The 27,516-nt window shown below is 52.5% G+C and overlaps 9 protein-coding genes and 1 non-coding gene across 11 annotated transcripts; 6 read left to right on the top strand and 4 right to left on the bottom strand.

Annotated features, from left to right (window-relative positions):
• Positions 1–23: 23 nt before the first annotated feature.
• Positions 24–1,463, bottom strand: NCU01329 (hypothetical protein; the record flags this gene model as incomplete). The annotated part of the gene is made up of 1 exon (XM_956322.2): positions 24–1,463. Exon 1 carries the CDS (start codon positions 1,422–1,424, stop codon positions 24–26), a length of 1,401 nt encoding a protein of 466 aa, XP_961415.2. The 5' UTR covers positions 1,425–1,463.
• Positions 1,464–1,514: 51 nt separating this feature from the next.
• NCU14077 lies at positions 1,515–2,312 on the bottom strand. Its single transcript, XR_897948.1, has 2 exons — positions 2,188–2,312; positions 1,515–2,063 (listed from the first exon to the last, which is right to left on the bottom strand). It is a non-coding gene; the product is annotated as a ncrg141 (non-coding RNA).
• A 1,004-nt stretch (positions 2,313–3,316) lies between these two features.
• On the top strand, positions 3,317–6,480 carry NCU01328 (transketolase). The gene is made up of 6 exons (XM_956321.3): positions 3,317–3,662; positions 3,911–3,957; positions 4,037–4,132; positions 4,222–4,306; positions 4,369–6,027; positions 6,099–6,480. The coding sequence occupies exons 1-6, from the start codon at positions 3,606–3,608 to the stop codon at positions 6,213–6,215; spliced, it is 2,061 nt and encodes a 686-aa protein (XP_961414.2). The 5' UTR covers positions 3,317–3,605; the 3' UTR covers positions 6,216–6,480.
• Positions 6,481–6,729: 249 nt separating this feature from the next.
• Positions 6,730–8,960, top strand: NCU01327 (hypothetical protein). The gene is made up of 2 exons (XM_956320.2): positions 6,730–6,972; positions 7,045–8,960. Exons 1-2 carry the CDS (start codon positions 6,919–6,921, stop codon positions 8,797–8,799), a joined length of 1,809 nt encoding a protein of 602 aa, XP_961413.1. The 5' UTR covers positions 6,730–6,918; the 3' UTR covers positions 8,800–8,960.
• Positions 8,961–10,117: 1,157 nt separating this feature from the next.
• Positions 10,118–10,989, top strand: NCU01326 (hypothetical protein; the record flags this gene model as incomplete). Its single annotated transcript, XM_956319.3, has 1 exon — positions 10,118–10,989. The coding sequence occupies exon 1, from the start codon at positions 10,198–10,200 to the stop codon at positions 10,987–10,989; it is 792 nt and encodes a 263-aa protein (XP_961412.3). The 5' UTR covers positions 10,118–10,197.
• A 1,062-nt stretch (positions 10,990–12,051) lies between these two features.
• NCU01325 (hypothetical protein) lies at positions 12,052–12,846 on the top strand (the record flags this gene model as incomplete). The annotated part of the gene is made up of 1 exon (XM_956318.1): positions 12,052–12,846. One exon carries the CDS (start codon positions 12,052–12,054, stop codon positions 12,844–12,846), a length of 795 nt encoding a protein of 264 aa, XP_961411.1.
• Positions 12,847–13,614: 768 nt separating this feature from the next.
• Positions 13,615–16,465, bottom strand: NCU01324. 2 transcript variants are annotated; one of them, XM_011396209.1, is made up of 2 exons: positions 15,951–16,465; positions 13,615–15,865 (listed from the first exon to the last, which is right to left on the bottom strand). In XM_011396209.1, exon 2 carries the CDS (start codon positions 15,767–15,769, stop codon positions 14,045–14,047), a length of 1,725 nt encoding a protein of 574 aa, XP_011394511.1. In that variant the 5' UTR covers positions 15,770–15,865; positions 15,951–16,465; the 3' UTR covers positions 13,615–14,044. The 2 variants fall into 2 exon arrangements, with proteins under 2 accessions (XP_011394511.1, XP_011394510.1); XM_011396208.1 differs by having other exon boundaries at positions 15,987–16,465.
• Positions 16,466–17,215: 750 nt separating this feature from the next.
• On the top strand, positions 17,216–21,832 carry NCU01323 (cohesin complex subunit). Its single transcript, XM_956316.3, has 4 exons — positions 17,216–17,654; positions 17,738–17,831; positions 17,897–21,545; positions 21,620–21,832. Exons 1-4 carry the CDS (start codon positions 17,624–17,626, stop codon positions 21,635–21,637), a joined length of 3,792 nt encoding a protein of 1,263 aa, XP_961409.2. The 5' UTR covers positions 17,216–17,623; the 3' UTR covers positions 21,638–21,832.
• On the bottom strand, positions 21,789–24,005 carry NCU01322 (transcription factor TFIIE complex alpha subunit). Its single transcript, XM_956315.2, has one exon. It carries the CDS (start codon positions 23,545–23,547, stop codon positions 22,486–22,488), a length of 1,062 nt encoding a protein of 353 aa, XP_961408.1. The 5' UTR covers positions 23,548–24,005; the 3' UTR covers positions 21,789–22,485.
• A 789-nt stretch (positions 24,006–24,794) lies between these two features.
• NCU01321 (high-affinity nickel transporter) lies at positions 24,795–27,494 on the top strand. The gene has a single exon (XM_956314.2). The coding sequence runs from the start codon at positions 25,234–25,236 to the stop codon at positions 27,040–27,042; it is 1,809 nt and encodes a 602-aa protein (XP_961407.1). The 5' UTR covers positions 24,795–25,233; the 3' UTR covers positions 27,043–27,494.
• Positions 27,495–27,516: the final 22 nt, after the last annotated feature.

Here is a 27,516-nt window from a genome sequence, read left to right as displayed (position 1 = left end):
ACCGGCCCATCTCACCACCCTTATCACTCCTCATCACTCCCCTCACTCCCCTCGCCCCCTTCCTCCTCCTCCTCCTCAGGCGCATTCTCATCCACCAATCGATACAAATGCAACTGATACCTCATATTCTCCAACCCAATCGGATAATCCAGTCCCAGTTCGCCCCCTCTCCCCTCCGCCAACCTAAACCAACTCGACTTTCTCGTCTCCAATTTCCTCCACTTCCTGCCCTCCACTACCGCCGTTGCTCTGCCGTGTTTGTCAGTGGCCAAAAGCACCCGATCCAGAAGCCACGCCATCGGGTATCTCTTCTCTTCTTTTCCCAGCGTCGTCTCCGAGTACGAGCCCGGGCTGTCGACTACCAACAGGAGCGATCCGAGAGAAAGCGAGGCGGTCAAGTCCAGAAGGAAACGCGTGGTTTTGCCGATGCCCGAGGAGGTGAAGAGTTCGTTGAGGGTGAAGAGTAGTGTCACCAACGTCGGTACGTCTTTCTTGTCCGCCAACAAGCTGAGAAACCCTTCCTTCCCCAGGTCGAGCGCATCGTGCTGAATAAAGTTGGACGAGATCCGCGAGGCGGGGGACAGGAGCGGGACGTTGGCGGCCTTGGCTGCGGCGCTGGCGTATTTGGAGATGGGAGGGGTGGAGGTTAGGGAGGTTTGGAGAGCGGACAGGAGAGGGGAGTAAGGGGCGGAGTCGAGGAGAGTTATGGATCCTGATAAGGAAGAGGACTGGTGGGAAGATTGTTGGTTGAGGAAGGAACCGAGGGCGACGAGCTCGGCTGGACCGCCGCCTATGCTTAGGATGTTAAGTTTGGGAGTTGTTCTTTGAGGAGGGGAGAGGGAAAGGTTGGCGGTTTGGGAGGCGAGAGATTCTTCTTCTGTGTTGTCTTTTGGTGTTTCGGTTTCTTCTTCTTCTTCTTCTTCTTGCTGTTTTTGTTCTCCTTCTGGGGTAACCTCGGTCTCCTCCTCCTCCTCGACAATGATAGAATCCAAATGTCTCCTAATTCCACCCAGGATGGAAGAATAGCACAACGCCCTCGTGGGACTCCAGCGAGCGGCATACACTGCCAAATACTCGGGATCACCAAATGCCTTTGCGAACTCGCGCTCATAGAGGGCTTGCTTCACGGCCTGGAGAGTGGAGGTGAAAGTGTCGGAAAAGAGGACATCGGAGAAAGTATCTCTAAAGATATTAAGGATAATTTGCTGGTGTTTCTTGTCGAGCACCGGAAAAGGCTCGTATTTTTCGTCTTCAACTTCTTCCTTGATCGACTCCTGCTGTTGACTGGCCTGCTGCGGTCGTCTCTGTTGGTTGTTGTTGCGGTTGAGATTGCATTTTCGAGATCTGTGGGATGAGGGCCTACGAGATCCTCCGCCGTGATTGCCTTTACCATTGCCTTTGGCGGCACAATTTCCATGAACCATTTTCAGTAAGCGTTATTGACTCTTTTTGTGAGAATGTTTTTATGGTTGATATCACACTAGTTTTTCACACGTTCGGAATTGGCAACCCTTGAAGTGTAAGTTTGTTGATATCTCCATATCAAATGCCGGCGGCATCGACGAGTGCAGCTACCGTGCATTTTAGTTTGCAGGAACTACCTAGTGTGTGTACCTCTACCACCTAACCCCGCCAAGATTACCTGTTTATCTTATCGGGAAACAATCTTATCGTCACCCTAACCCTGAGACTTGTTCCCTCTGCCCCTCTGACGTAGTTACATACCCTTTTTGTTGACCCCGATGACGCAGGGACCTCCATTGAGTTGGGCGCATTCGACACCGCACAGAGCGTTGGAGCAGGGTCCTTTTCTCTCTCTATCTGATTGAGACGTGCTAGATAATATGCAAGGCGTGGCAAGACGGACTAGGCTGGGCTGAAGAACTCTCTCATTCCGCTCGTTATGTCCGTGGAGGGGCAGAACCTCGTGGAGACGGGATCCATACTTAATCTTAATGAGGGTTCAATTGCTTGAGAAATCCGAAGCCCCAACAAGCGGCCAATCATTGTCCTTTCGAGTCAAGGGTGTCGCCGTTCTCGCAGCCTTTTGATGGCGATATCGCCTATGACGATCGGTTAGGGATCTGGATGAAAGAACAGACCAAAAGAAGACAAAAAAAAGGACCTGGATATTAGTCCTCGACTCATGAGATGGAAGATCTGATACGGGATGAGGATTTGTCGTACCTGCTTTCATTGCGCAAGGGACGTGTGGGTGATCCCAACTCCATCAAATGCATGGCTTATCCCGACTTACAACGCAGCCGAGCGCAGCCATACAGTAACCGTTTCTGGAAAACAATGTGGAATTTGTCAGGCACCTGGAACGGCATGGCTTCTGTGGCTTTGATCGGTCCATGTTCCGGCCACCGAAGGTTCCCGTCTCATACCGGGAGCACCGGTTCTCCAAGGTAACAAAGCGAGGTCTGAGAGCGATCGAGACAGTTCGCCGCTTGGGATTGAAGAGTGTGTGCTTGGACCCAGTTGTTGCGGATGGCGGATGGCACGGGAAACAGAAATGGCAAGGGCGAAGACAAGAGTCGGAGGTTACATCCCAGCGTCCCTTTCTTATCGCGGCAAAGTTGCCCGCCATTCAGTTGAGATCTCCGGCTTTTACCCCGGTGAGTGGCACTCTTAAGTGACGCAAGCGATTATCAAAAAGGAAAAAAAGTAACCCACCAAAGCGCTTCAGAGCTGTTATGGACCACTGAGCTCCGATGCTAGGGAGAAGCATTGTGTATCCGTTTCGGTCTAGTGTACACTAACACTCTTGGGACGAAACGGTCCAAAGAAGGCAGAGTTCCAATGTAGAATATTGGTTTTACAATCGAAACCCAAACAAACAAAAATGAGGTAAAAGTTCCAGTTGATATTTCAAAAAGCCAGGGGACCCTGATGTCGTCCTAGCTGATGCATCGTAGCTCGATTCCAGGGTGTCGGGGCCTGTCTCGGCCTGCCTGTCAAAGTTGGATCTGAATTCGCCGGGTAAACTGGCGGACTCCACTAAATAGCACATCCGAGCGAACCAGATCAGCCGAAAGCGTGCAGCACGGCACCCGGCCAGAAATGGGTGGGTTTCAGGTGGGCACTGTTCATGGCGAACCGTGAGCGTTGCTGACAGTAAGTTGGTAATGAAGCCGACAAGAGGGCGGTGGTGATGGTGATGATGATGATGCTGCTTGATGATATTGAGGATAGAGGCTTCAAACTATGTATTTGGGATTCTGTACTCCCGCGTAGAAGTAAAGAAGCGACAAAAATACCTCGTGCAGTAGTACCTCACCAAACAGCCAAGTCCTACCTCTGGAAGTAGTTCCGGTGAATTACTAACACCTACCCCACCACCGGTTCAGCAAGTGTCGAATAATCTTCCACCTGGATGAACGCTCGACTGCTCGTCCTTGGATCTGACCCCCAACGTTCTCTTCGTTAGCCTGTGGTGTCCCAGGTGTCCCTGCCAGGTGCTCGTCTGAAACGGTTTAAACTTGACCCCGCCTCCCAGTTCCTGCCTTTATCTTCTTCTCTTGTCTTCTGCTTCTGCAAATTCTCTTCCCTGATACCCTTCTCCCATCCCATATTCGACATCTTTGTCCAGAATCGCAAACATGTCGTCCTTCACCGAGACTGATCAGCTCGCCATCAACACCATCCGTGTGTTGGCTGTAAGTAATACCCTTGACACTCTGTTTTGCGCCCTCGGTGTTCTCCAAAAATCCCAACAAAGCAGTCTTGCAATTCCCCGCGCCTCGTCATGGGGAGCAGCGAAATTTACCCCACCAAGAGTTATCATCGCAAGAACCAGTTTCTCGAGCCTCAACCATGGGCTACGGGCTTGCGATGTGAACATCAGAAACATCAAGGGATCCTCAATACGACATGAAGCAGTTATGCTGACAGCTTTCCTGATCAGGCCGATGCCACCGCGCATGCCAACTCCGGCCACCCTGGTGCCCCTATGTAAGTTGCGCCGACATCTTAGCTCAAGTGGAAGCAGCATGCTTCTTCCCAGCGTAATATTCACTGACATCTTTTCTAGGGGCATGGCTCCCGTTGCCCACGTTCTTTTCAACCGTTTCATGAACTTCAACCCCAAGAACCCCAAGTGGCTCAACCGTGACCGCTTCGTTCTCTCGTAAGTGCAAATTGCCCCGCACCGAAAACGGAGCTCAGCAAGCCCCATGGGAGGAAGCATTTGACTAAAACGCCTGCCTCTTTCCATAGTAACGGCCACGCCTGCATGCTCCAGTATGCTCTCCTCCACCTCTACGGCTATGCCCTTACCATCGACGACCTCAAGGCTTTCCGCGTAAGTGCCCACTCTTTCTTGGCGGAAGGATACACAAGGCTGACACAGCACCGCGCAAACAGCGTATCGACAGCATCACCCCCGGTCACCCCGAGGCCCACGACACCCCCGGCGTTGAGGTCACCACTGGTCCTCTTGGCCAGGGTATCTCCAACGCCGTTGGTCTTGCCATTGCTCAGGCCCACACTGCTGCCGTCTTCAACAAGCCCGGCTACGACCTTGTTAACAACTACACATACTGCTTCCTTGGTGATGGTTGCTTGATGGAGGGTGTTTCCTCTGAGGCTTGCTCTCTGGCTGGTCACCTCCAGCTTGGCAACCTCATTGCCATCTGGGATGACAACAGGATCACCATTGACGGTGACACCAACCAGGCCTTCACCGAGGACGTTCTCAAGCGCTACGAGTCCTACGGCTGGCACATCGTCACCGTCTTGGATGGCGACAACAACCTCGACTTGATCGCTGATGCTATCAAGAAGGCCAAGGAGGTCACTGACAAGCCTACCCTCATCCAGCTTAAGACCACCATTGGTTTCGGCTCCAAGAAGCAGGGCACCCACGATGTCCACGGCTCGCCCCTCAAGGCTGACGATATCAAGCAGCTCAAGGAGAAGTTCGGCTTCAACCCTGAGGAGAGCTTCGCCGTTCCCCAGGAGGTCTATGACCTTTGCCACAAGGCTTCTGCCAAGGGTGCTGCTAAGGAGGAGGAGTGGAACCAGCTCTTCGCCAAGTACGCTGAGGAGTTCAAGGCTGAGCACGACGATCTCATCCGTCGCCAGAAGGGTGAACTCCCTGAGGGCTGGGAGAAGCACCTCCCCGTCTACACCCCCGCTGACCCCGCTGTCGCTTCCCGTAAGCTTTCCGAGAATGTCCTCAACAAGATCTTCGAGGCTGTTCCCGAGCTTGTTGGTGGTTCCGCCGATTTGACCGGCTCCAACCTTACCAGGTGGAAGGGTGCCATCGACTTCCAGCCTCCCGCCACTGGTCTTGGTACCTACGCCGGCCGTTACTTCCGCTTCGGTGTTCGTGAGCACGGTATGGGTGCTATCATGAACGGTATGGCCGCCTATGGTACCCTCATCCCCTATGGCGGTACCTTCCTCAACTTCGTCTCCTACGCTGCTGGCGCCGTCCGTCTCTCTGCCCTTTCTCAGGTCCGCGCTATCTGGGTTGCCACCCACGATTCGATCGGTCTTGGCGAGGACGGCCCTACTCACCAGCCTATTGAGACCCTGGCCCACTTCCGTGCCCTCCCCAACTGCATGGTCTGGCGTCCTGCCGATGGCAACGAGACCAGCGCTGCCTACTACGTCGCCCTTACCTCCAAGCACACCCCCAGCATCCTCGCTCTCTCTCGCCAGAACCTTCCCCAGCTTGAGGGTTCCACCATCGAGAAGGCCATCAAGGGTGGCTACGTCCTCCACGAGGTTGAGGGTGCCGACGTCACTCTTATCTCCACCGGTTCCGAGGTCTGCATCGCCATTGATGCCGTCAAGGAGCTCAAGGAGAAGCACAACATCAAGGCTCGTGTCGTCTCTATGCCCTGCATGGAGGTCTTTGATGCCCAGCCCAAGGACTACCGCCTCAGCGTTCTTCCCGACGGCATCCCCTCTCTGTCTATTGAAGTCATGAGCACCATGGGCTGGGAGAAGTACTCTCACGAGCAGTTCGGTCTCAACCGCTTCGGTGCCTCCGGTGCCTACCTTGATGTTTACAAGGCAAGCATTCCCCTTCCAGTTCCGTCTTTGTTTTTGAAGGGCGTGTTTGCTAACACTTTTGCGATTTACAGAAGTTCGAGTTCACCCCCGAGGGCATTGCCAAGCGCGCCATCGCTACCATCGACTTCTGGAAGGATGTCCCCAACATCCGCTCTCCTATCAACAGGGCTTTCCAGCAGCTCATTTAAGGGAAGAAAGAGTGTCGTTTCGGGGTTAATGGAAGGGAGCGAGGAAAGGATCGGGAAATCTTGGTTCGGATTTATAAATAAGGCAATATTAAGAGCGCGGGCAACATTCTATCAGGAAAGAATGTCAGTCCATGCTTTAAGAGGGTCAGGCGCGGCAACAAAAGCCGCCGCCCTCATGAGACGAGTGTTATGAAAATAGAATCCATTTAAAAGTTCACATAGCGTTATGTTAAAGTATCGCAGTTCGCTGATCCCGCTGGACAAGCAGACGCGCAAGGTATCGTGTTTGATGCTTTGGTGTTAACAGTCATAGTTACACGCTTCTGGTGAGGTCAGTTTTATCGTGGTGTTTGGTGCCGTGACAATGAGAACCCCTGTGGCTCGCTAGTACATGCGACACCCCTGCCGGTCGATGTTACTGGCGGCAACCAGATGCCAGCTGGCCGCTCAAGGCACTGTTGCAGCTCCCTAGCATGTGGCCCGCGATGCGATAGCTTGGGCGCCCCCCAGGAAGCGACAACAACCACCAATCCAACGATAACTTGACCTGCTCTGTCCTGTTCTATCCATTCCGAAGCGCGTCCATTTATAGTGACGGTTGTCATCTATCAAAAATCTCCATAATCACTTCCAAGCTAGTTGAATTCTGGCGTAACTGCTTCTGTTTCACCAAATACCAGCAACAATTTAGAGCTAGCTAATCATGACGGACGAAGACAAGGCCAAGGCCGAGAAGGTCGCCGCCGCTAAGAAGAGGGTATAGTACCGTGCTTGTCTATGTGTAACACTTCGAGGTTTAGCCCACATGTACTGACAATCACTCCTTCAGCTCGAAGCACTGAAGAAGCAGAAAGCCAAGAAGGCTGGCGGCGCATCCAAGAAAGAGGAGAAGAAGGAAGACAACCCGCCAGCATCCGATGAGGCCCCTGCCGATACTCTCTCGAGCCCCAAAGATTCAGCGAACGAGACCGAAGAACAACCATCCGAAGAAGTCACATCCCCGACAGCTGGCGAACCGACAGCCGAGGAGCCCGCGGCGACTGATACAACCACCGCTGAAGAGGAGGAGGAGGAGAAGGCCGAATCCCCGGCTCCTTTGCAAACACCAACACTCTCCTCTCTTGCCGAACAATCGCGAGCCCGGTCAACTTCCTTCCGCAATGCCGCCATCTCGGGCGCCCCCGGCCCGCTGTCCCCCAGCTTCCTCAGCCCAGAAGGCGAGACCGCCCCTGACATCTACCGCAAGCACGTCAGTCGCATAGAAGAGCTAGAGAAGGAAAACAAGCGACTGGCCAAGGAAGCCGCCGACGCAGAGAAGCGGTGGCAGAAGGCCGAGGAGGAGCTAGCAGACTTCCGCGAGGCGGAAGATGGCAAGCAAGGCGGGGAGGGGGCCGAGAACGTGGAGAAGCTTAAGAACGAGCTAGCCGCGCTGCAGCGCCAGAACACACAGCTGCAATCGCAACTAGCGCGTGCAGGCGGAAACGGAGCCGGAGGCGGCGCCCACGGCCGCTCGCCGTCCATCTCGGTGGGCGGTGGCGGGTCACCGTCGGCTGCGACAGCGCAGCTCGAAGCGCAACTACAGAGCAAGTCGGCGACGATCGAGACGATGGAGCTGGAGATGTCCAGGCTGCGCGCGCAGGTGGAGAAGCTGTCTGCTTCGGCGTCGGGGCCGTCCGAGCAGATTGCGGCGCTGGAGGAGAAGCTGGCGAGGGCGGAGAAGGCGGCCGGGCTGGCGCAGCAGGAGCTGGCGGATTTGAAGCAGAATTTGGATAGAGTGTCAAAGGAGGCGGTCAAGGAGGGGTCGCAGCGCGCGTCGGCGGAGACGAAGCTACGGACGCTGGAAAAGGAGGTGGAGGAGGCGAATAAAACCAAGGACGAGTTGGCGAAGAAGGCGGAGGCGCTGGAGAAGAAGGTCGCTACGCTTACGACGTTGCACAAGGAGCAGGATGGCAGGACACAGGCTCTCAGGAAGGATAAGGAACTTGTGGATAAGGAGGTGGCCGAGTTGAAGCAGACGGTTGAGAAGTTGGAAGAGGAAAACCTGAAGCTACGGAAAAAGGACGCTCGGGAGGGCGGCGGTGTAGAGGAAGGTCTGGATGAGCTTGAGGAGGAGGGCCGTCTCAAGTTGGAGAAGCGTATCAGAGAGCTTGAAGCTGAGAACACCGATCTCAGGAGGGGCATCTGGCATGAGAAAAGGAAGGAGCTGCAAGTCGGGCCTGAGGCGTTCGAGACTGTCGACCTCAGCGGTGGACTGCACTCGTCCGCACACGGCCACCAGCACCACAAGAGCCGGGGTGGGCTGGGGGACTTCTTCACGAGTGGCCTCAATGCGCTCACTGGCGCCGCGGGTGGCAGTGATCATCATCATAGCCACGGCGGTGCTCTTGATGAGCTGCTCGAGGATGACGACATGGAGTTTGATGAGGAAGCATTCCGCCGTGCACATGAGGAGGAACAGAAGAAGAGACTTGAGCGAATCAAGGAGCTCAAGAGGGCGCTGAAGAACTGGGACGGCTGGAGGCTCGACTTGGTGGAGAATAGGCGGGGTGGTGGTGAGGGTATTGGTGAGATATTCGAGGTCTGAAAAGGAGGGACCGGGTTTGCAATCATTTACTCTGGAATATCAGTTTCTTAGCCTTCGTATGATGCAGGCTGTGAATAGACAACACTCCTATCGTAATGTGCTATGTAAACTCATATTGTACAGCTAGCAACGATTCCGAGTATGTCATATTTGTTCGGTCGTCTATCTTCTTCCTCATCATCTTCTTCTTCTTCCACGTCTCTTGACATGTCTTGCGAACTATCAATCGTCGACATTCCGCAATTTATCTATTTCTGAGAACTTCCCAGTCTTTTTTCCAGTCTCGAGTAAGACTATCTTTTCGCCATCGCATAGTGTCATCTTTTCCATCAACACCGTCTTCTCCAGTCTCAACCCCTCTTCAATGGCAAGAGTCCCTCTCTAGCCATTCTTTCTTGTGACTACATCATAAGCCTTACCTGCTGGTTCCCATTCATCCTGCTTCGTTCTTGCCTGTGTTCATATCAGCTGTCTTCCAGCGCACCCTCGCCTCCTCCTCAACGCGACAGTCGACACGCGGTTACGCGGCTACGGAAAAAATCGGGTTTCCTGAGCTTATTTCTCCGGCATCGTTGCTGTCGGGATCGAGCAACGCATGTCTGCCCCTACGGGCGTTCCCAACTTCTTACATCTACCTAGCCGTAACAAGGGAAGAGGGCGGATACTTCGTAGGAAGGTGGCGGTTGATGTATAGGTAAGTACCCATAGGATGCTCCTCAATTCCCAAGAAAGAGCTGCCGCCAGTGTAGAAGGAAGCTGTTGTAAAAGGGCATCATGCGATGGCTGCCAAGGAAGGCACATGATGTTAGAGATAGGTCGAACGGAAGGTTGGAAGTCTGTAGGCTGCAATGGATTGTGTATATAAACCCAGCCCCCCTCCTCAAAACACACTTGTTGGTTCCATCTCCTCGTCACAATAACCACATGACCGATTTGCTTTTTTTTTGGCCTTTACTCATTTGCCTTATATTCACTTTTTCGAATTTACTGACGGCTTCTCCTCCCCACCAAGATCACAAATTCTCTGGCTTGAAGCACTTTGCGAGCTTGCTCTGGCGAGGTCTCATTCACACTACAACTGGGTTTGTATGTTGTCCCTCTAAGGCGCCAAAGGTCTACGTCAGTGAAGACAGAAGTCTTAGTCATTTCATTCGGTGAGTTTCCCCCAGAATCGATGCATCTATCGTCCATCAATTTGATTTATGCGTTGGTGCCGTCCTTAGCAAAGGTACCTAACTATCTGTCGCTAACACGTTGATATAGGGAAGAGCTGTGAATTTACATTGACATTAGGAGGGACCAAAGAAGGTCTTCTTCGTCTTCCGCGTATCGGTACACGGTTCATCTTGAAGGGCACCGTGCAATTCACATAAGTTTCTCGCATCCATTCGGGGCAAAATGAACCCTGCCAACAACGTAGCTGAATCTCTACGTCGTCTCGAAGAAGAGGTGGAGCAACGACAAAGTATTCTGCGTCTCATCAACCTACCCGACAAGACGGCCGAGAAAAACTACACCAACAGAGCCCAACTCCTAAATGGACTTCATGCCATTCAACAACTGGAATTACTCGAAAGCGAGTTGCTAGACAACTTTTCCATCGATCAGTTTGGCAGAATTCAGGTTCACACCCCTGGCTCGTTGTGCAAAAGCTTCGCGAAAGAGTTCATACGTGTCAGAAAAGTAAGAGAAGCCCGGTCAATCTTGATGTCGCTTGTGAAGGAGCTCCTCCACGATATCAAGGAAATCTGGCGTGCAGAAGGTCCCAGATACCCCGAGCAGTTCCCGTGGTTCACGCTCTTATGGGGTGTCCAGGAGCTTGGGAATTCCGACCATCCCATCCCCGAGAACGTATTGGATAACACCGCAGAAATTATTGACACTTTCTGCCACAAAATACAAGGAATGAAAGTGCTTGCACAAAAGACGTTGCTTGAAATACAATTGTCAGAACTCAGGCTTGCGAGGATCTATGACATTTGTCATGCCTTTGGGTTACGTGAAGATGATTGGCGAAGCATAGAGGCTCATCTTTTACGAGGCGACCGACCTACTCTGGAGACATTTGTTGAGGAGAGGGTTTCTCTATCGGGGAAGCTTGAAAAGTTTCTTCAGACTGCTTCTCGCGTTCGTAGCATTCTCGAACATCACCGTGTGTTGTTTATATTTGGCTTCAATCCCGAGCAATGATAAAGCTGGGAGTTATGTTGGACTGGGAAGATCAGTATCCTTTCGCTCCGAGAAGTGTCGTTTCCGCTTTGAGAATTATCTGCTCGGAACGAAGCATCTTAGCTGCCACCGTTCGGCAGTGTTCGTGTATTTGCAAAATCATCGGTACAGGCAGACAATGAGAGGGAAATACATAGGTAGCACGAGATTAAGAACAAGACCAAGTCTATCAAACTTGTGGTGTCAAAATCGATGACACGGGGTTTCCCGTGAGGGACCCGTTGAGGGAAGGAGCTACCTCTGGGCATGAGCTGCATATAAGGCCCGTCAACGGAGCCTTCAGCTCTCTCAACAGTTTGAGCATCAACATCATCACATTCACCATCCATCGGGTGCTACGCTGGTCCACGTATCAATCAAAGCCTGGTCAATTAATGTCAGCGTTTAAGACGAAGCATGATAATGATTAGACGCTCCAGGGGAGCAAACGTCTTGTTTCTCGTTCATCTAAACTTTGCGACCTCGTCTGAAGGTGTACTATATAAGGACCTCTTCTTCCTCGACCCGGAACGGAAACTTCTCTCCCTTTCCAACAACCATCTCGAACTTTGGTTCTCGCCAAGGTAGCCTCAGTTAGCCATAGCGGTCCCCTCCGCTACCTACTACATCAGCCTTGACAAGACCCTTTTATTCGCACAAGCCTGGTGCTCTCAAGCCACTCATTTTTGCTGCTTCGGCAGCAGGCGACGGGAACCTGATTACCACGACACACAGACCTCAGACCTTCGGCTCCTTAATCCTCGTTCGAGAGGATACGGAAGGTATATCGCGCCGTAAGACTGCATTTCAGTGACATATTCTGTTATCGGTAAGTGTTTTCTCTTTCGCCTTCGTTGTATCTCCCATTCGGCGGGTCAAGTTCACCCTCGGTAACTTTTCGCGACCAAAATTTTTCGAGCGATATCAGACCTAACTCAGACTATAGTATATCAAAATCATACCTTCTCCACGGCTAGGTTGTCACACAGAGCAGTAAACACTCGTTTAATCCTCTACGACGTGCTCCTGATTTATGTCGCCACCATGTCGTCCTCGTCACAGCATGGTGCTTCTCAGAAGCGTAAGCGTGACGCAGCACAAGACTCCGAAAGCCAGGGCATCCACGACGCGACGAGAAGAACTCGTGGTCTTACGCAGATCTCGGAGGAACCTGACTCAAATCGTATCTCAGACGAAGCAATTCTTTTCAATGCCACCAGCGCCATTGAATTCATGCACGATTATCAAAGACTTGTGACGGAGACGGACAGTTCTATCTCCAATTCCAGGGACATCCTCAACGACATTGGGATGGACGCTTTTGGCCGCCTTTTCATTGAGAGGCGGAAACAATCGGACCGCACCTACCACCAGGAGTTCCGCTTCATTGCTTCTTTCATCGGCACTAGACGGACTATATTGAAAGCCATCAAGGAGCTTCTTGATCAAGTTCACCAATTGCCTGGGATTAGTCCATGCATCAGCATTGTATGGGACTTGGCGTCATTTGCACACACAGCCGCCGAAAAGGAAATGGAGAATGTGGATCTCCTGGAGTTTGATGAACTTCGTGGTGAAGCCCAGGAAAAGCTCGGGCAGAAAATCTCGGACGTTGAGCGCATGATTCAGTTGTACTCGGAGCTAGACATCAGGGATGCATGGACGGTAAACGTATTGAAGAGCACCTCAGTCTTCGAGCTACTTCAGTTAAGGCCCGATGATGTGAAGGCACTGAACGACCTTCCCAATGTTCAAGATATCACCGAATTTCTCAACAAGAAGCTAGAGCCTTTCAAAAAGCTTCGAGGGCTAGTTGAAGCTCTTGGGATGGCGTTCTGAGTGTTGACCATACTTGACGGCAAAGCATCCAGGAAGTTTACCTGCCACTGGAATTACCGAAAGCGATAGTGTCCAACTTCCAGATTCGATCATCGATAGCCATATCGGTTCACCAAGCAACACATCGACTCTCAGATCCCGGGGTCTACAAACAGACAGCAGCATATGAGGTACCCAAAATCACGCCTCATGGTTACGGTCATCGATACATGTAGCCATATCAGTTCACCAAGCAACACACAGACTCTCAGATTCCGAGGTCTACAAACAGACAACGGCATATTACCCAAACTCACGCCTCATGGTCACTTACTTCTAGTTTCCCCCAGCCTGGTTTTTTTTTTTTTCTTCTTCATTCATCCCCGTCGGTGTCTATCCCAACGTTATCAACGACCAAGTCTGATACAACATACACTCTCTTTTCTTCCCAGTTCAGCTGACGACATGACACGAAAGTCTGATTCAATCAACCCAGCCCTTCCTTTATCCAGCCCAGCTGACGACAGTATACGTACCTCTTCGTGCCTAGTCATCGGCACCTTTCGGGCAATAGACACAGGAAGATGCGGGGCGGACCTTACAGAACCATCACATCTCGGTATAGAAGACGCAGTGGCCTGGAATTCTGTAAATACTCGGCTATCTACATAACGAACCCGGAGATATGATTGAGTGGTTGACATTTGAGGCAAGCTATCTTCGCAGTAGTTGGGCCGAGGTTTTCGCAGATAGCTAGGTAGGCAGATAGTCAGCTACGTCAATAATCTGATTTTGTCCATCAGCTTTGGGGAACAAGCGCCCTTCGTATTTTCATTGCTGTGTATCATGGTGGCCTCAGTGCTCAAAAGAGAAGAAGGGAAAATGCCATGCCGAGTCCGCATGATACACGACATAACAATCATACATCATCACCTGGTAGTCAAACTGAGAACGGGTGGGTGTAAACAGATAGTGGACAGTAAGGATATCAAAACGTAAAGATATGGGTGATTTGACCTTCACTCATGCAATCCTGCTGCACCAAGCCATTTATTTCCATGAACGTCAACACGGCATGCAGTGCTGCCTCGCTATTCATGGCATGGAAATAGGTACCCATCTGTACATGAAATCAAAAAGAACAGCCGTATATCGACCCAGATCAGATCATAACATGCTCGGTTTTAAAAAAAAAAAAACAAAAAAACACAGTAGTATATCAAGACGGCGCCGCCCCAGCACCAAACAACTCCGCACCCGGCCTCCTCGCCCTCGCCACATCCTTCGCACCACCATCCACCTCCGCACCAGTCGCGGTCGCGGTCGCGCTAGCGGGCAGTTCGCTCTTCTCCTCAGTCAAAAGCGGAATGTTATCCAAACTGCTTGTGCTCGAACCCGAACTGTCATTGCTGTCACTGTTGTTGTTGTTCTTGGTCGGCTCACCAAGCCTCTTATTCTCCTCCTCTTGCGCTCCGGCATGCGGCGTCAACGTCGGGCTATGCACCATGCCATCAGGGCTATGCTGCCACTTTGCCACTTCGGCCTTCATGGCCTCGAGCTCCTTCTGGAAACGCTTGCCGAAGACGTCAATATAGTAGGTAGACCCGTTGTATACGGACCATGTAAACACGCCCATGAGAAAGACGGCCGACAGCCAGCGGTAGTAGAACCAGAGCGGGCAGGGCAGCATGGTCAGGACCGCGTACGTGTACTGGATCAGCATGAAGGCCGGCTCCTGCAGGGAGTCGGGCAGGTTCAGGATCGCCTTGCCCAGCCAGTTTTTGGAGTACGACTTGCGCAGCCATGTAAACGAAGTGGGGCGGCCGGCGGCGATCTTGTCGCGGCGCCGGACCGTGATGAAGAAGTAGTACGCGAGCTGCCAGATGGCGTACGGGATCGTGGACCAGGCCAGCATGGAGATGACGTTGGCGTAGGCGGTCGGGGAGCCGGGCGGAGAGGTCTTGATGGTCCAGATGGACGGGAAGCGCTTGCGCTGCTCGGCTGGGTCGAGGAGGTGCACGATGCAGTGCAGGGTGGCGCAAGGCATGATGTGGATGAAGAGCGACGTGACCTTGTCGAGACTGTGGAAGACCAGGGAGTTGCGCCACATGATGATGGCTATGGCATTGTTGCCGTAGGCTAAGCAATAGACGGCGGTGAAGAGACGCTTCGAGCCGGGGAACACCCACAGGCTGAGGAGCAGGAGGAAGTTGACAAAGTAACAGAGGTCAGCAAGGAAGTAGTGGTAGCCTTGCTTGTGGTAGCGGTAGAACCGTATGGGCATGAAATAGAGGATCTGAACAGTGTACCAGATATGGAACCATTCGGGGAAGGCGCCGATCAAGTAACCGCTGATGAAGATGTTCATGACGCCGAAGATGAAGGCTACTTTCTCGCGGAGAGTGATGACCTTGGTGTCGTTCCAGCGCTTTCCTAGCTTATCAACGTTGACGCGCATCCGCTTCTTGTATCGCTCCAGCTGCTCCTCGGCCGTGGGGACCCGTTTGCGCCATTCATCCACCATGCGCTCTCGAGCGATCGCACTCTTTTCTTTCAGGGCCTCGCCGGACTTGCGCATCTTCTCGGTTCGGGCGTGGATGCCTCTTTGCAATTTCTCCAGCTGCTGAGGGAGCGCAAAATTATCGAGAAGGTCGAGAACAGTCAAGCGATCGAGAGGGGGGAAGACATCCCACTCGTCGTGAAGAGTGCTGCTTATGCTACCCGAAAACGACGAGTTCCTCGATAATACGGCTGGACTTTTCGGGGTCGTGACATCGAGAGTTGGGGTATTCGGATCATGTTCTCCGGGCGAAGAGTTTAGGGGCGGTGTTGAGGGGGTGTCTGGGGTCAAGATGGCCTCGCCATCGGTAGATGGTGCGCCTTCTGACTTGTGGCTCAGTCCCGAGACCGGGAGACTGATCTCCGGTTCCGCCAGATCGGCCATGGTTGGTGTTTTGTGTTCAGTATGTTCTTGCTCAAATGTTCTTGCTCAAAATACGACAATGTTATCCAAATGGGTGATACGGAAGGAATAGGGTTTCTGTGGAGGGGCAATGGGTCAGATTAAATCCACAGACATGATAGCCATGGCAGGGAAAGATGGTATGTTCATGTTTGAGACGTACTAGTCGAAACCCCTCGTGTGGTGGAGATTTACTTACACAGCCATCAAATGGCGACGTCAATGGATGGAGAAGGCTTGTACCATAGGTAGCGAATTGGCAGAAGTGAAAGCGGCAGCAGGTGCTTCTGGGGTCGAGGGGATGTCGTAGCTATTTCTAGATGATCAAATGTGGAGCACCAAGCTTGAGACGAAATGATTGTCGTCAAGATTGGGCTGCAGCGCGTTGCAAAAGTTGTGTTGTGTTTCCGGCATGCGGGCAGTGGCGGGTCGGGGATTCTTGTTGGCTCCCGTCAAACAGCTTTGCAGGGAAAAGAAGAGACGGGATGCACCGGGAAAATGACATATGCACACGTGAATTATGGTGATATCACTGCAGATAGACTTCACGATACTGAACTCGGCGTGGAGGATAGATAAGAGACTTGGATAAGATGGATACACGTGGTCTGAATTTGATCGGATTAAAGGCTGGGGAGATGAGGAGAAAGTAGATGATAAAAAAAAAATTGGACCACGTGTGACTCTCATTGTCTCGGATTTGAAGCTGGAAAAGGAAGACACCTTGTGACGACGGACGACGACGGCGTGTTAGTGTCGTTGGTGCAAGGTCTCCAATGACGGTGTATGGATGCAGCTTCTCCCAGCATGTGATGCAAGCAGGCCTAACATTGGCAGAGAATGCGATCATTGGCGCGCTGACGTTATGGCTGCAGATTTTAGTGTATCAGAACTTAGAACCCTGGAAAACTGCCACAATCTGTTATGTCAGTCGGCCATTTACGCCACATCTTGGTCGTTTTGCTATCAACCGATGGGAGGTCACTGAACTCTAGTGTATCGAGCACAGAAGGTCCTCGTCAAGAGATCCAAGAAGATCCGGAACATCGAAAGCTTGATTTCGGTTGTTCCGTAAGGCTGGAAAAGACCCGTAGCATCCTTGGCTGGGTGTACAAGTTCCACAAAGGCAGGTCCAGAACATCGCTGCCTCTTAATTCTCGCCGGTTAGGTGTCCTAAAGCATGGATAATTTATGAGCAAAACAAACTAACAACCTACATGTGTTGCGAATGCAAGCTCTACCGAGGAAGGTATCCTCGTGTTGTCATCAAACCGTCTGGAATTTGATCTCCTTCCGCTTCCTGTGGTGTACTACTCAAAAAGACAACAAGGTGGACATGGCTACTTGTTAGTCATGGGCTATAACCCTAACCCGTATTTTCGTCCCCCGCCGTTGAAGCGTGAACTGAAGCATTGGATGGTCCAAGCGCCCATCTGTCTGTCCTTCAATCGCTCCGAGTGCCTGTGCAGCACTCCCCCACCTCCTGCAGGATGCGACAGATGCTCTACCTTGGCGACCTGCGCTGCCCTGGGCAAATTATTGGGGAAACGAAGTCGCGACACTGGATTAACCCGGTCGACCTTGTTTCCGCTACCGCGCCCACATCTGCCTGCGATTACAAGCTTGGTTGCGATTCCAACCCATCGCACCACCCTCGACCTGTTTACGCGCCTTTTGATGTTCCCCGATCGCGCCGTCACCGCGGATCTCTGTTGGAGCGCGTCGAGTCTCCATTTCTAGCGAGTATCGTCTGCGCTAGCTCAACAACACTATAACCGGTATTCCCATTCGCATACCTTCGGCGCGTCCTCCTGCAGGACATCAACAACCGCAAACATGGGCAAGCTCATCCGTCTCGAGCTTTTCAGTAGGTCTTGAATTCTGCTCTGCGCGAAGCACGACACCTTGGTCGCGAGCGTGCCGAAACTCACCATGTTTGCCGTAAACCAGACTTTAAGTCCTACAAGGGCCACCACACCCTCCTGTTCGGCGACTCCTACTTCACCTCCATCATCGGTCCTAATGGCTCGGGAAAGTCAAATTCGTAAGTTGCACCGGGTTGCGGTCGCTAGGGACTGCTTTCATATTGACGGGCGCGCGCCTTGCTAGGATGGATGCCATCTCCTTCGTCTTGGGCATCAAATCGTCACACCTCCGATCGACCCATCTCCGAGACCTGGTCTATCGTGGCCGTGTTATGAAAACCTCGAAAATCCAAGAAGATGGCACCGCTGCCCCCGCTACTAACGGCGTCAATGGGCACGAAGACGGCGAAGACGAAGACCCTTCCCAACGGTCATCGAGGAACGACCCCAAGACGGCTTGGGTCATGGCCGTCTACGAAGACGATGCTGGCGACGAGCAACGGTGGAAGCGAACCATTACAAACAGTGGATCCAGCGAGTACCGCATCAACGATAGAGTGGTTACCGCCCAGCAATACAACGATGCGCTTGAGGCTGAAAATATCCTGATCAAGGCGCGTAACTTCCTGGTTTTCCAGGGAGACGTTGAGGCCATTGCCTCGCAGTCGCCTCAAGATCTTACACGCTTGATCGAACAGATATCCGGAAGTCTTGAATACAAGGCCGATTATGAGAAGTTGCAGGCCGAGGTCGAGCAGGCTGCTGAGAACCAGAATTTCCAGCTGCACCGGAGAAGAGGCATCAACTCGGAAATCAAGCAGTATCAGGAACAAAAGAAAGAGGCCGAAAACTTCCAACGGAAAACCGAAGAACGAGATGAGGCCGTCATTACCCATATCCTGTGGAAGCTATATCACTTTCAGAAGGTCATGGACGAGTCTAGCGCGCAAATCCAGGAGCACCAGGAAAACCTTAAAGAGTTCCGTCGGAATGTTGAAGCCTTTGAAAACAAACTGGATGCTGCTCGTAAAGAGCAGGCTACGGTAGGACGTGAGGTGGGCAAGGTTGAGAGGAACATCAAGGCCAAGGAAAAGGACATTGAAGACAAGGAAAACAGTCTTGTGCCAATCGACGAAAAGATTGCGCAAAGCACCCAAGATATGGGTGTGCTACGGAAGCGCATTGTCGAAGTGAAAAAAGACCGCGACAGCCAAGCATCTAGCATCTCCAAATTGCAAAAGGACCTCGCCACCGTGGAGAAAGCGCAGCAGCAGTTCGAAAAGCAATGGGCCGAAACACTCAAGAAGCAAGGCAAGGAGCTTAGTGATGAGGACCGCAAGGAATATACTAGTCTTCAAGCCGAAGCTATGAAGAAAACTGCCGACAACCGGGCCAAGCTGGCCAACCTCACGCGCCAGCTCAAGAGTGACGAGGTCACCGTCAACAGCCTGAAAGGGAAAATCGACAACTTTGAGGCCGCTATCGAAAAGCTGCAGACGGAGGTTCAGTCGATCAAGGATAGAAAAGACGCCAGCGAGGACGCGGTACAACAACTCCGAAGCGATATCGCCGCCAAGAAGAAAGAGTATAACAAACTCCAGTCTGAGCGCGTAAGGATAAACCAGACCAGAACCGCCCAGGAGGAGAAGCTGCGGGAAATCCTTCGCAAGCTGGAGGATGCGGAGTCTGGCCGGCGTCAGAATGAGAAGGAGACAAGATTGAGGAACATGATCAGCGACCTCAGGCGCATCTACCCAGGTGTCCGAGGCCGGGTTGGAGATCTTTGCAAACCCAAACAGAAAAAATTTGACGAGGCGGTCATCACAGCCCTTGGACGTGACTTCGATGCAGTTGTGGTGGACACCGAGAAGGTTGGGATGGACTGCGTGCAGTATCTCAAGGAGCAGCGATTTCCTCCCTTGACGTTTATTCCGCTCGACAACATCAAGGTCAACAGCTCAGTTTCGGCAGTTAAGGGCATTTCCGGAGCACGACTGACCATTGATACAATTGACTTTGATCCTTCCCTCGAGCGTGCCATCAGCTACGCTTGTGGTGGATCTGTCGTCTGCGACAATCTCCATATCGCAAAGGACATTGTATACGGTAGAAAGATCCAGGTCAAGGCTGTCACGCTGGAAGGTTTCGTAATTCACAAGGCTGGTACCATGACGGGTGGCCGTTTGCCTAATGAGAAGGGCGGCAAGCGTCGGTTTGAGGAACATGACATCCAAAATCTGCAACGGATGGCACAGTCATTAAAAGACGAGGTGGCAGCTTTGGCGCACTCTGGGCGACGAACCGCCAAGGAGGATGCTTTGTTGGTCGAATTTACGGCGCTTGAACAACGCCTCAAGATTCAGGAAGGTGAACTGGCCGCCTTTGAGAAGAACCTCAAGAGCAAACAGAAAGAGCTCGATCATCAGGAGCGGCAGCTGGACGACTACGAGCCCAAGTATGAGGAAAAGCACGGCGAGCTGGAGCGGACGCGGGCAACGGTACAGAAGTTCGAAAAAGCCATCTCAGACGTCGAGGATAAGATCTTTAAAGATTTCTGCAAGAGACTGGGCTACGAGAACGTCCGTGCCTACGAAGCCCAGCAGGGCACTTTGGAACAAGAAGCTGCCCAGAAGCGGCAAGACTTTGATATCCAAAAACAACGCATCCAGAGCAACATCACATGGGAAATGTCACAGCACACGGCGACCAGCGACAGGATAGCCTCACTAGAACGGACCCTACAACGGCATGAACGAGATCTCGATACATATCGACAAGAGAAAGCATCGATCGAAGAGGAACTGGCGGAAGACCGGGAGGCGCTCGAGGAGCTTGAGCAGAGTCTAGAAGAGCTCAAGGTCTCCCACGCAGAAAAGACCAAGAAGGTCCAGGAGGCCAAGCAAGACCTACAGAGGAGGAGCAGAGACATAGAAGTCAGGTTGAAGGAGATCAGCAATCTGGAGGCTACAGTTCAGCAGAGTAGTGCTCAAAAGCTTGCCCTGCTCAGGAGATGCAAGCTTGAGCAGATCCAAATTCCTCTTCAACAAGGCTCTCTTGACGACATTCCAAACGAGGACATGTTACTCCAGAAGGACCAGGATGCCATGGATGTTGATGGCGAGGATGAAGACCAGGAAGCCGAGCTTCTCGAAGCTGCCATGGACGACTACGGTGTCGAAATCAATTACGACAACCTCGATGACGCACTACTTCAAGACCCGAACGACGAAGTCGAAGAGAAGCTGCAAGAAAAGATCTCGGCCCTCACCGCCGAGATCGAGAAGCTCAACCCCAACATGCGCGCCATCGAGCGTCTCGAGTCGGTCAAGTCGCGCCTTGAGTCCACAGAAAAGGACTTTGAGGACTCGCGCGCCGCCCTCAAGGCGGCACGGGATGCCTTCAACCAGGTCAAGGACAAGCGGTTCGAGCTCTTCAACAAGGCCTTTACGCACATTCAGGAGCAGATCACGCACGTGTACAAGGACCTCACACGCTCAGACGCCTATCCGCTCGGTGGGCAGGCGTACCTGGATATCGAGGAGGACACGGACACCCCCTACCTGTCGGGCATCAAGTACCACGCCATGCCGCCGCTCAAGCGGTTCCGCGACATGGAGCACCTGTCGGGCGGTGAGAAAACCATGGCGGCGCTGGCGCTGCTGTTTGCGATCCACAGTTACCAGCCGTCGCCCTTTTTCGTGCTGGACGAGGTGGACGCGGCGCTGGATAATGCCAATGTGGAGAAGATCAAGAAGTACATCCGCGAGCATGCGGGTCCTGGAATGCAATTTATCGTCATCAGTCTCAAGGCTGGGTTGTTTCAGGATAGCGAGAGCTTGGTGGGCGTTTATCGCGATCAGGACGTGAATAGCTCCAAGACTTTGACGTTGGACGTGAGTTTCTCCCCCCCCTTCTTGTTGTTGCTAACCATTTGAGGATCGTATACTAACATGGAATATCACTACAGCTTCGCAAGTACAACTAAGTAGTCATTGGTAGTGGAGGGCTCCGTGTAATGCCATGTTATGTGTGTGAACTGGGTGAAACCACTTCGGGCGGGCGGGCGGGCAGTGTAAACAAATCGATCGGAAGGAGTTCAAAGGAAGGTACCATCAATCAAGTATACTTAAAGGGTAGCTCAACTGCATAATGGTTTCAAGTATAGATGTGCTTTCTCGCGCTTTTAGTCTGTTCCTTTCAATGACCCCCCTTTGCCTCCCATCCTCATTTCGTGGTATCTTTCTGCTTGTGTTCATCAGGTATGTGCTGCATTCGTTCGTCTATGTACAAATTCGTTGTGCTCAAGGGATAGAAGCAAAGCAATGACGGGTCCTTCTGTCTCCAAAGTGGGAGCTTCAAACCTCGAGTTCCACTTCCTTCTCTATATAATTTATGAAGTTTTCCTTTCGTGTGAAGGAAGTAACCATGCCCACTCGGTAGATTTCCCCCCCCCCCCCCCCCCCTACCCCAATTCCCGGATGCTTCAGATCTCTAATGTTTAAAGGAGCAGTAGCTGTTCCCACGTGTTTCTCATATCCCTCTTTGACGCATGCTTGGTTGCTTTTTTTTTGGCTGTGCGTATCATACCCAATCTTATCTGCCGTAAAACCAGTCTGTGGTAGTTTGTGGTTCCGTGCGGTGATTTAAACGTCCAAGGACCGCATGAGGCGACTCTATGGCCAACCTCATATCACAGTAACCATCGTGATCATAGAGTGATCGATGATGTTCCCGCCAATGCATGTTAAACTTCGTGTCTTTGGCTAGGCTCCTTAGAGCCTTTCATTCTCGTTCTTTTCTCCCTTTGAGTTGTGCCAGACCTGTTTACTCTGCTCACATGACATCTTCAAACTCGAGATCGTCCTCCTCCTCATCGCCGCCCTCCATCTTGAAGCTCATAGGCATGTGCTCTTCATCCTTGACAGAGATATCGCCCTGGATCTCCATCTTGACCTTCTTAGCTGGAGGTTCATCCTTAACCACCGCTTCATCCTTGACCGCCGACGACGAATCAAGCAGCGACGCAGCAGCCGGACCACTGCCCTTGAATCCGCCCGTCGTCGGCACCGAGCTGGAGGTGATCCATTCCGGCAGCGCGTTCTGCCTCAGCAGCTCCTCCTGCCTCTTCTTCTCCGCCTCCGCCTGCTCCGCATCATCATCACCGGTCGAGATGATCACCTGCATCGTCTTGGGGCCCGTGTTGGCCAAACCCTTGACGGCGCTCGGCTTGTGGAGCGCCGTGTCCACCGGCACGCTAGGCGCCACCTCGTGCGTCTCCAGTCTGACAATGGGCCTGGCGTTCGCCAGTGCCAGATCAAAGTTGCATTCGGGTATGACTACCTTGTCGACCTCCTGCAGCATATCCGTCATGAACTTGAACTGGTTGTTCATCCTCGACAACTGCTGATGCCCGGGGGCCTCGCGCTCTTTAGCCTGCTCCAGCACGGCGCCGCATCTCTGACAGGTAAACCCGCGCGAGGAGACCGAGTCGAGAACCTCCATTTGGCTCCACTGCGCTTCACAACCCACGCGCGGGCACACGTACTCCTTGTTTTCCTCGGACGGCTTGGCAATCCCTTGCATGTCCTTGTCGGTCTTGTACACCCGCCACTTGATGGCGTCGATGGTCTGTCGGTAGTCGATGTAGTAGTATGTCTTGTTCTGCGGGCGCGTCTTCCCCGCCTGGAGCTCGGGTCGCGTGTGCACGACCAGGAAGCGGGCGTCGCGGAGGCCGGCGCACGCTTTGTGTAGGTCTTTGTTGCCCAGCTTCATCAGATGACCGAGGTCGTCGTCGCGGAGGCACGAGTGCTGGACAAGGGCGTCAATGATCAGGATCTCTTGCGTGCTGTAGAAGGCGCGCATGACGCAGCGGATGAGGGTTTTGGCGATGTCCATGTTTGGCGACTGGCCCCGTTGCGGGTGCGCTCCCTCTTCTTTGTTAATTTCCCTCCAGGTGGTGGTGGGTGTGCGGTGTATGTTGGTTGATCAATGGATGAACTGCTGTTGTTGGGTGACGAGGAGTGACCAGCGCTGGGAGTGACAGTATGGGACGAGAGTCGACGACGAATAGACACCCGGCCGGCGGCGATAAGATATATTGGTGATAGTGAGTGAAAAGAAGGATGCCCGGGCCTGCGATGTCACAACTTTGATATTCCAGGAATGGATTCGAAGGATTGCCAGTCCAGCGAAAGATTCGCAGTCACAGTCCGTAAAAAGAAAGGCCAGTCGTCCAAGAACCTCGAGTTCTATGATCTGCCCAAGTTACGTTGATGGTTAAGGCCCTAGAGTATAGGCCCGTGGGCACAAATGAATGACGCCGGTTGATGATGAATCAAAAAGTCGAAGTCAAGTGAAGTGAAGTGAAGGTTGAGGTTGAACCTTGAGGCGGGTCTTGTTCCCGCTGTTGTCTAACAGCGCCAAGCAATGCTAGTGTTCCCACACTCAAACGCCTGTGCAGTCTTGGCGGACGTGTGCGTGTACACACACACACAACTTTTTGGCAAAACGGACCATCGATGAGATTTCATTTGCTTATATCTCTACTAAACAAAGAGATAAAAGAAATCCGACTTGAGATTCAGAATTAGCGTACTTAGGATTGTTAAGAGAGAAGTTTTTTCCATAGGATAATTGAATTTATTCATCTTCGTCTTTCGTTTCAATAGTCCATTTTACCAAAAAGTTGTGTGTGTGTGTACACGCACACGTCCGCCAAGACTGCACAGGCGTTTGAGTGTGGGAATGGACAGTCCCGCAGCGCTACACTACATCAAATGCCCGTTACGGTCCTGGCATGCGAGTGGTACGTACCGGGGATTTCACATCTAGACATTCAGTATCTGCGGCAGCGTGATCTGACTCAACAATGTTGAATATATGATTATAAGTTGTATCGGTGATAAGTTCTGTTGGCCTATCAGAAACGCACATACAATGGAAAAGGCGGCGGCGAGGCCATGTAACAGATTCGTAAAATACGTACACATACATGAAGTTTCTCGAACAAGCGCATGGACCGCCTCCACCAAAACTGTTAAGCACAGTGCGCAGTTGTGCACGTCTCTCCAGGCCGTTCAGTTACACGTACTGCTAAGTACCTCCTGCACCCCGAGTCTTCTTGATGCTTTCAGTTCGAGACTCGAGACTTGAACCAATTCATTTCGTCATTTGCGGTCCCCAAGCCAAACAACCAGAGCCCCAAAGCGTCCATACACCTCCAAATGGATATTTGACCTTCATCGGTGGCTTCCCGATTTTTGCTTTCATATCTTTGTGTGGCTACCATTCATCTCTCCTCACCCCATCTTCAAGTTGTGCGCATGGTTGACACGAGGCGGCAAAGTTCGATGCACGTCACGGGCTGGCATCGATTCAGACTACAGATATCAAACCTGGGCTTGCTGGCTGTCCTGTTCTAGACCTTGGTGTTGATTCGGTATCAGCCGTTTTGTGCTGGCATTTTTGGATATTGCGGGGTGTGGTCTTCGGCAGCGAACAATCCTTCACCATTCCGAGCTCTTTAGACAGTTGAATAATGCCGACCTATTTGGATATTGATATTGTCGACATTTGGCCACAATGACACTGGACTTCCCGGTCATCTTTCTGCTTCCCACCAATCTCGGGGCGGACGAGCTCCACGAGTTGGAGGAACAAATACCAACCCTCACTTATGACATCAATGAGGCCGAAGTCATCCTGGGAAACGTGCACCGGAAACAACGGGTCTTGTTCGAGCTTAGGAAACACAAACTTGTAACAGAAGAGATATCGACAACGGAGACAGACGAACCTACGTCTCCCAGCCCGAAGCGAAGGAGGTTCCAGACACCGGGTTCCGTTATCACAGAAGACTCTGACACTGCCTCAGATGGCGACTTTCATCCTCTCCTAACCCAGTCAACTCAGTCGACTCTTAAAGCAACCCCCACAAATGTCAAGGTGGTCAAGCTCGCCTGGTTTACCGAGTCTCTCAAAGCCGGGACAGTCCTCCCCATACAAGACTATACCTTATACAGAGGCCGGAAACAGCAGAGCAAACCCGCCAAGCCGCAGCAAGCATCACCAACAAAGGCCGCGAATATCATCAAACGAGCCCTAGCAGACCCGAAGCCTTCTTCCCACGGCTCACGGCCTGGATCTTCTCACAGCACTACCAGCCACGGTCGACGTGATCACTTCATCACCAAGGCCCCGGCATTGCTTCATATGACCACTTCAGAACATGAAGTAGAGCTGCCCCCCATCCCTGCCTACCTGCACACCACCTATGCATGCCAGCGTCCTGCACCCACGCATCCACCCAACGAACCCTTCATCGAGGAGCTCATGAAAATCAGAACAGCCAGGACGCTACTAGGTGACAAGATTGGAGTGCGCGCTTATTCCAGCGCCATAGCCGCTCTCATCTCCTACCCCTACCCTCTCCAGAGCGCCTTCGAAGTAGCGAGACTACCAGGCTGCGGCCTCAAGATCGCCCAGCTGTACCAAGAGTTCCGAGAACAAGGCGAGCTGCAGGAGGCCAAGGAAGATGAGTCCGACCCCCGGCTGGCCGTCCTCAAGCTCTTCCACGAGATCTGGGGCGTCGCCGAGACCACTGCCCGCGAGTTCTACAACAAAGGCTGGCGCGACCTCGACGACATTGTTGAATACGGCTGGGACACCCTGACGCGCGTCCAACAGATTGGCGTCAAGTACTACGATGAGTTCCAGCAGAAGATAGCTCGGGCCGAGGTCGAGTCTATCGCCAACATCATCCTCGAGCATGCCAACAAGATCCACCCGGGATTTCAAATGGTCATCGTAGGCGGGTACCGCCGCGGCAAGCTGGCGAGCGGCGACGTGGACGTTGTCCTGAGTCACCCGGACAAGGCCGCAACCAGGGGTTTTGTTGAGCAGATCGTAGTGGCACTGGAACAGTCAAACTACATCACGCACACGCTGATCCTGAGCACGGCCAATACCGAGCGCGGGCAGGAGCCTGTGGCCTGGAAGGGGAACGAGAAGAAGAGCGGGACGGGGTTTGACACGTTGGATAAGGCGCTCGTGGTGTGGCAGGATCCGCACTGGACGACGGACGAGAAAAAGAATCCGATTCCGCACAGGAGGGTAGATATCATCATCAGTCCGTGGAAGACGGCCGGGTGTGCGGTGTTGGGTTGGACGAGCGGGACGACTTTTCAGAGGGATCTGAGGAGGTATTGCAAGAAGGAAAGGTCGCTCAAGTTTGATAGCAGTGGGATCCGGAGTAGGGCTGATGGGACTTGGGTCGATTTTGAGAGCGGGCCGAACGGTGAGCCGGCGCCGGATATGCTCACGGCGGAGAGACGGGTGTTTGAAGGGTTGGGACTGGAGTGGCGGCCGCCAGAGGAGAGGTGTACTGGTTGATCGAAATCGGGGAAACTAGAGCTGTTGATACTGTATACCTAACCTTCAACCTGGTTATATAATGCTATAATTCAAGCAAAGGGGTCTTCTTTTGTAGGGCCGAAATGATGATATCCTTCTCACAGATATCGCTGTCTGGGATGATTGGTTGTGAGTTGTCTTTTCGGCGCTGTGCCGTATCCGGGGGTCTGGATGGCCTGGAATCGCCTGCTTCCCGCTCAGTGTTCAGGGGAGGGGGAAATGGAGTTAAGGTGGTTGCGGGTAATAGGCGGTTATGCAAATCATGATGCTGTCTTTAGATGCATCGTTACCATGTCAGACATGTTGCCTTCAACTGTTTGGGTTGATCTCGCAACTGAAGTATCGGGGCGAGGTATGAGTCCATAATTGACAAGACACATTCAGATGGGCACGCATGATCGGCGATGAGAAGAGTGTACGATTTTGAAGAACGGAATGATATCCTCGTAACCG

This window comes from Neurospora crassa, linkage group V (genome assembly GCF_000182925.2).
Source record: "Neurospora crassa OR74A linkage group V, whole genome shotgun sequence".
Taxonomy (NCBI): domain Eukaryota; kingdom Fungi; phylum Ascomycota; class Sordariomycetes; order Sordariales; family Sordariaceae; genus Neurospora; species Neurospora crassa.
The sequence above is the reverse complement of the archived record's forward strand: the minus strand, read 5'-3'. Positions and strand labels throughout refer to the sequence as shown.

Coding starts and splice junctions, on each gene's coding strand:
- NCU01328 (XM_956321.3), top strand. CDS start 3,606: ATGTCGTCCTTCACCGAGACTGATCAGCTCGCCATCAACACCATCCGT. Junction 4,307..4,368: donor ACGACCTCAAGGCTTTCCGC/GTAAGTGCCCAC, acceptor CCGCGCAAACAG/CGTATCGACAGCATCACCCC. Junction 6,028..6,098: donor CCTACCTTGATGTTTACAAG/GCAAGCATTCCC, acceptor TGCGATTTACAG/AAGTTCGAGTTCACCCCCGA.
- NCU01327 (XM_956320.2), top strand. CDS start 6,919: ATGACGGACGAAGACAAGGCCAAGGCCGAGAAGGTCGCCGCCGCTAAG. Junction 6,973..7,044: donor TCGCCGCCGCTAAGAAGAGG/GTATAGTACCGT, acceptor TCACTCCTTCAG/CTCGAAGCACTGAAGAAGCA.
- NCU01324 (XM_011396209.1), bottom strand. CDS start 15,769: ATGGCCGATCTGGCGGAACCGGAGATCAGTCTCCCGGTCTCGGGACTG.
- NCU01323 (XM_956316.3), top strand. CDS start 17,624: ATGGGCAAGCTCATCCGTCTCGAGCTTTTCA. Junction 17,655..17,737: donor CATCCGTCTCGAGCTTTTCA/GTAGGTCTTGAA, acceptor GCCGTAAACCAG/ACTTTAAGTCCTACAAGGGC. Junction 17,832..17,896: donor GGCTCGGGAAAGTCAAATTC/GTAAGTTGCACC, acceptor GCGCCTTGCTAG/GATGGATGCCATCTCCTTCG.
- NCU01322 (XM_956315.2), bottom strand. CDS start 23,547: ATGGACATCGCCAAAACCCTCATCCGCTGCGTCATGCGCGCCTTCTAC.
- NCU01321 (XM_956314.2), top strand. CDS start 25,234: ATGACACTGGACTTCCCGGTCATCTTTCTGCTTCCCACCAATCTCGGG.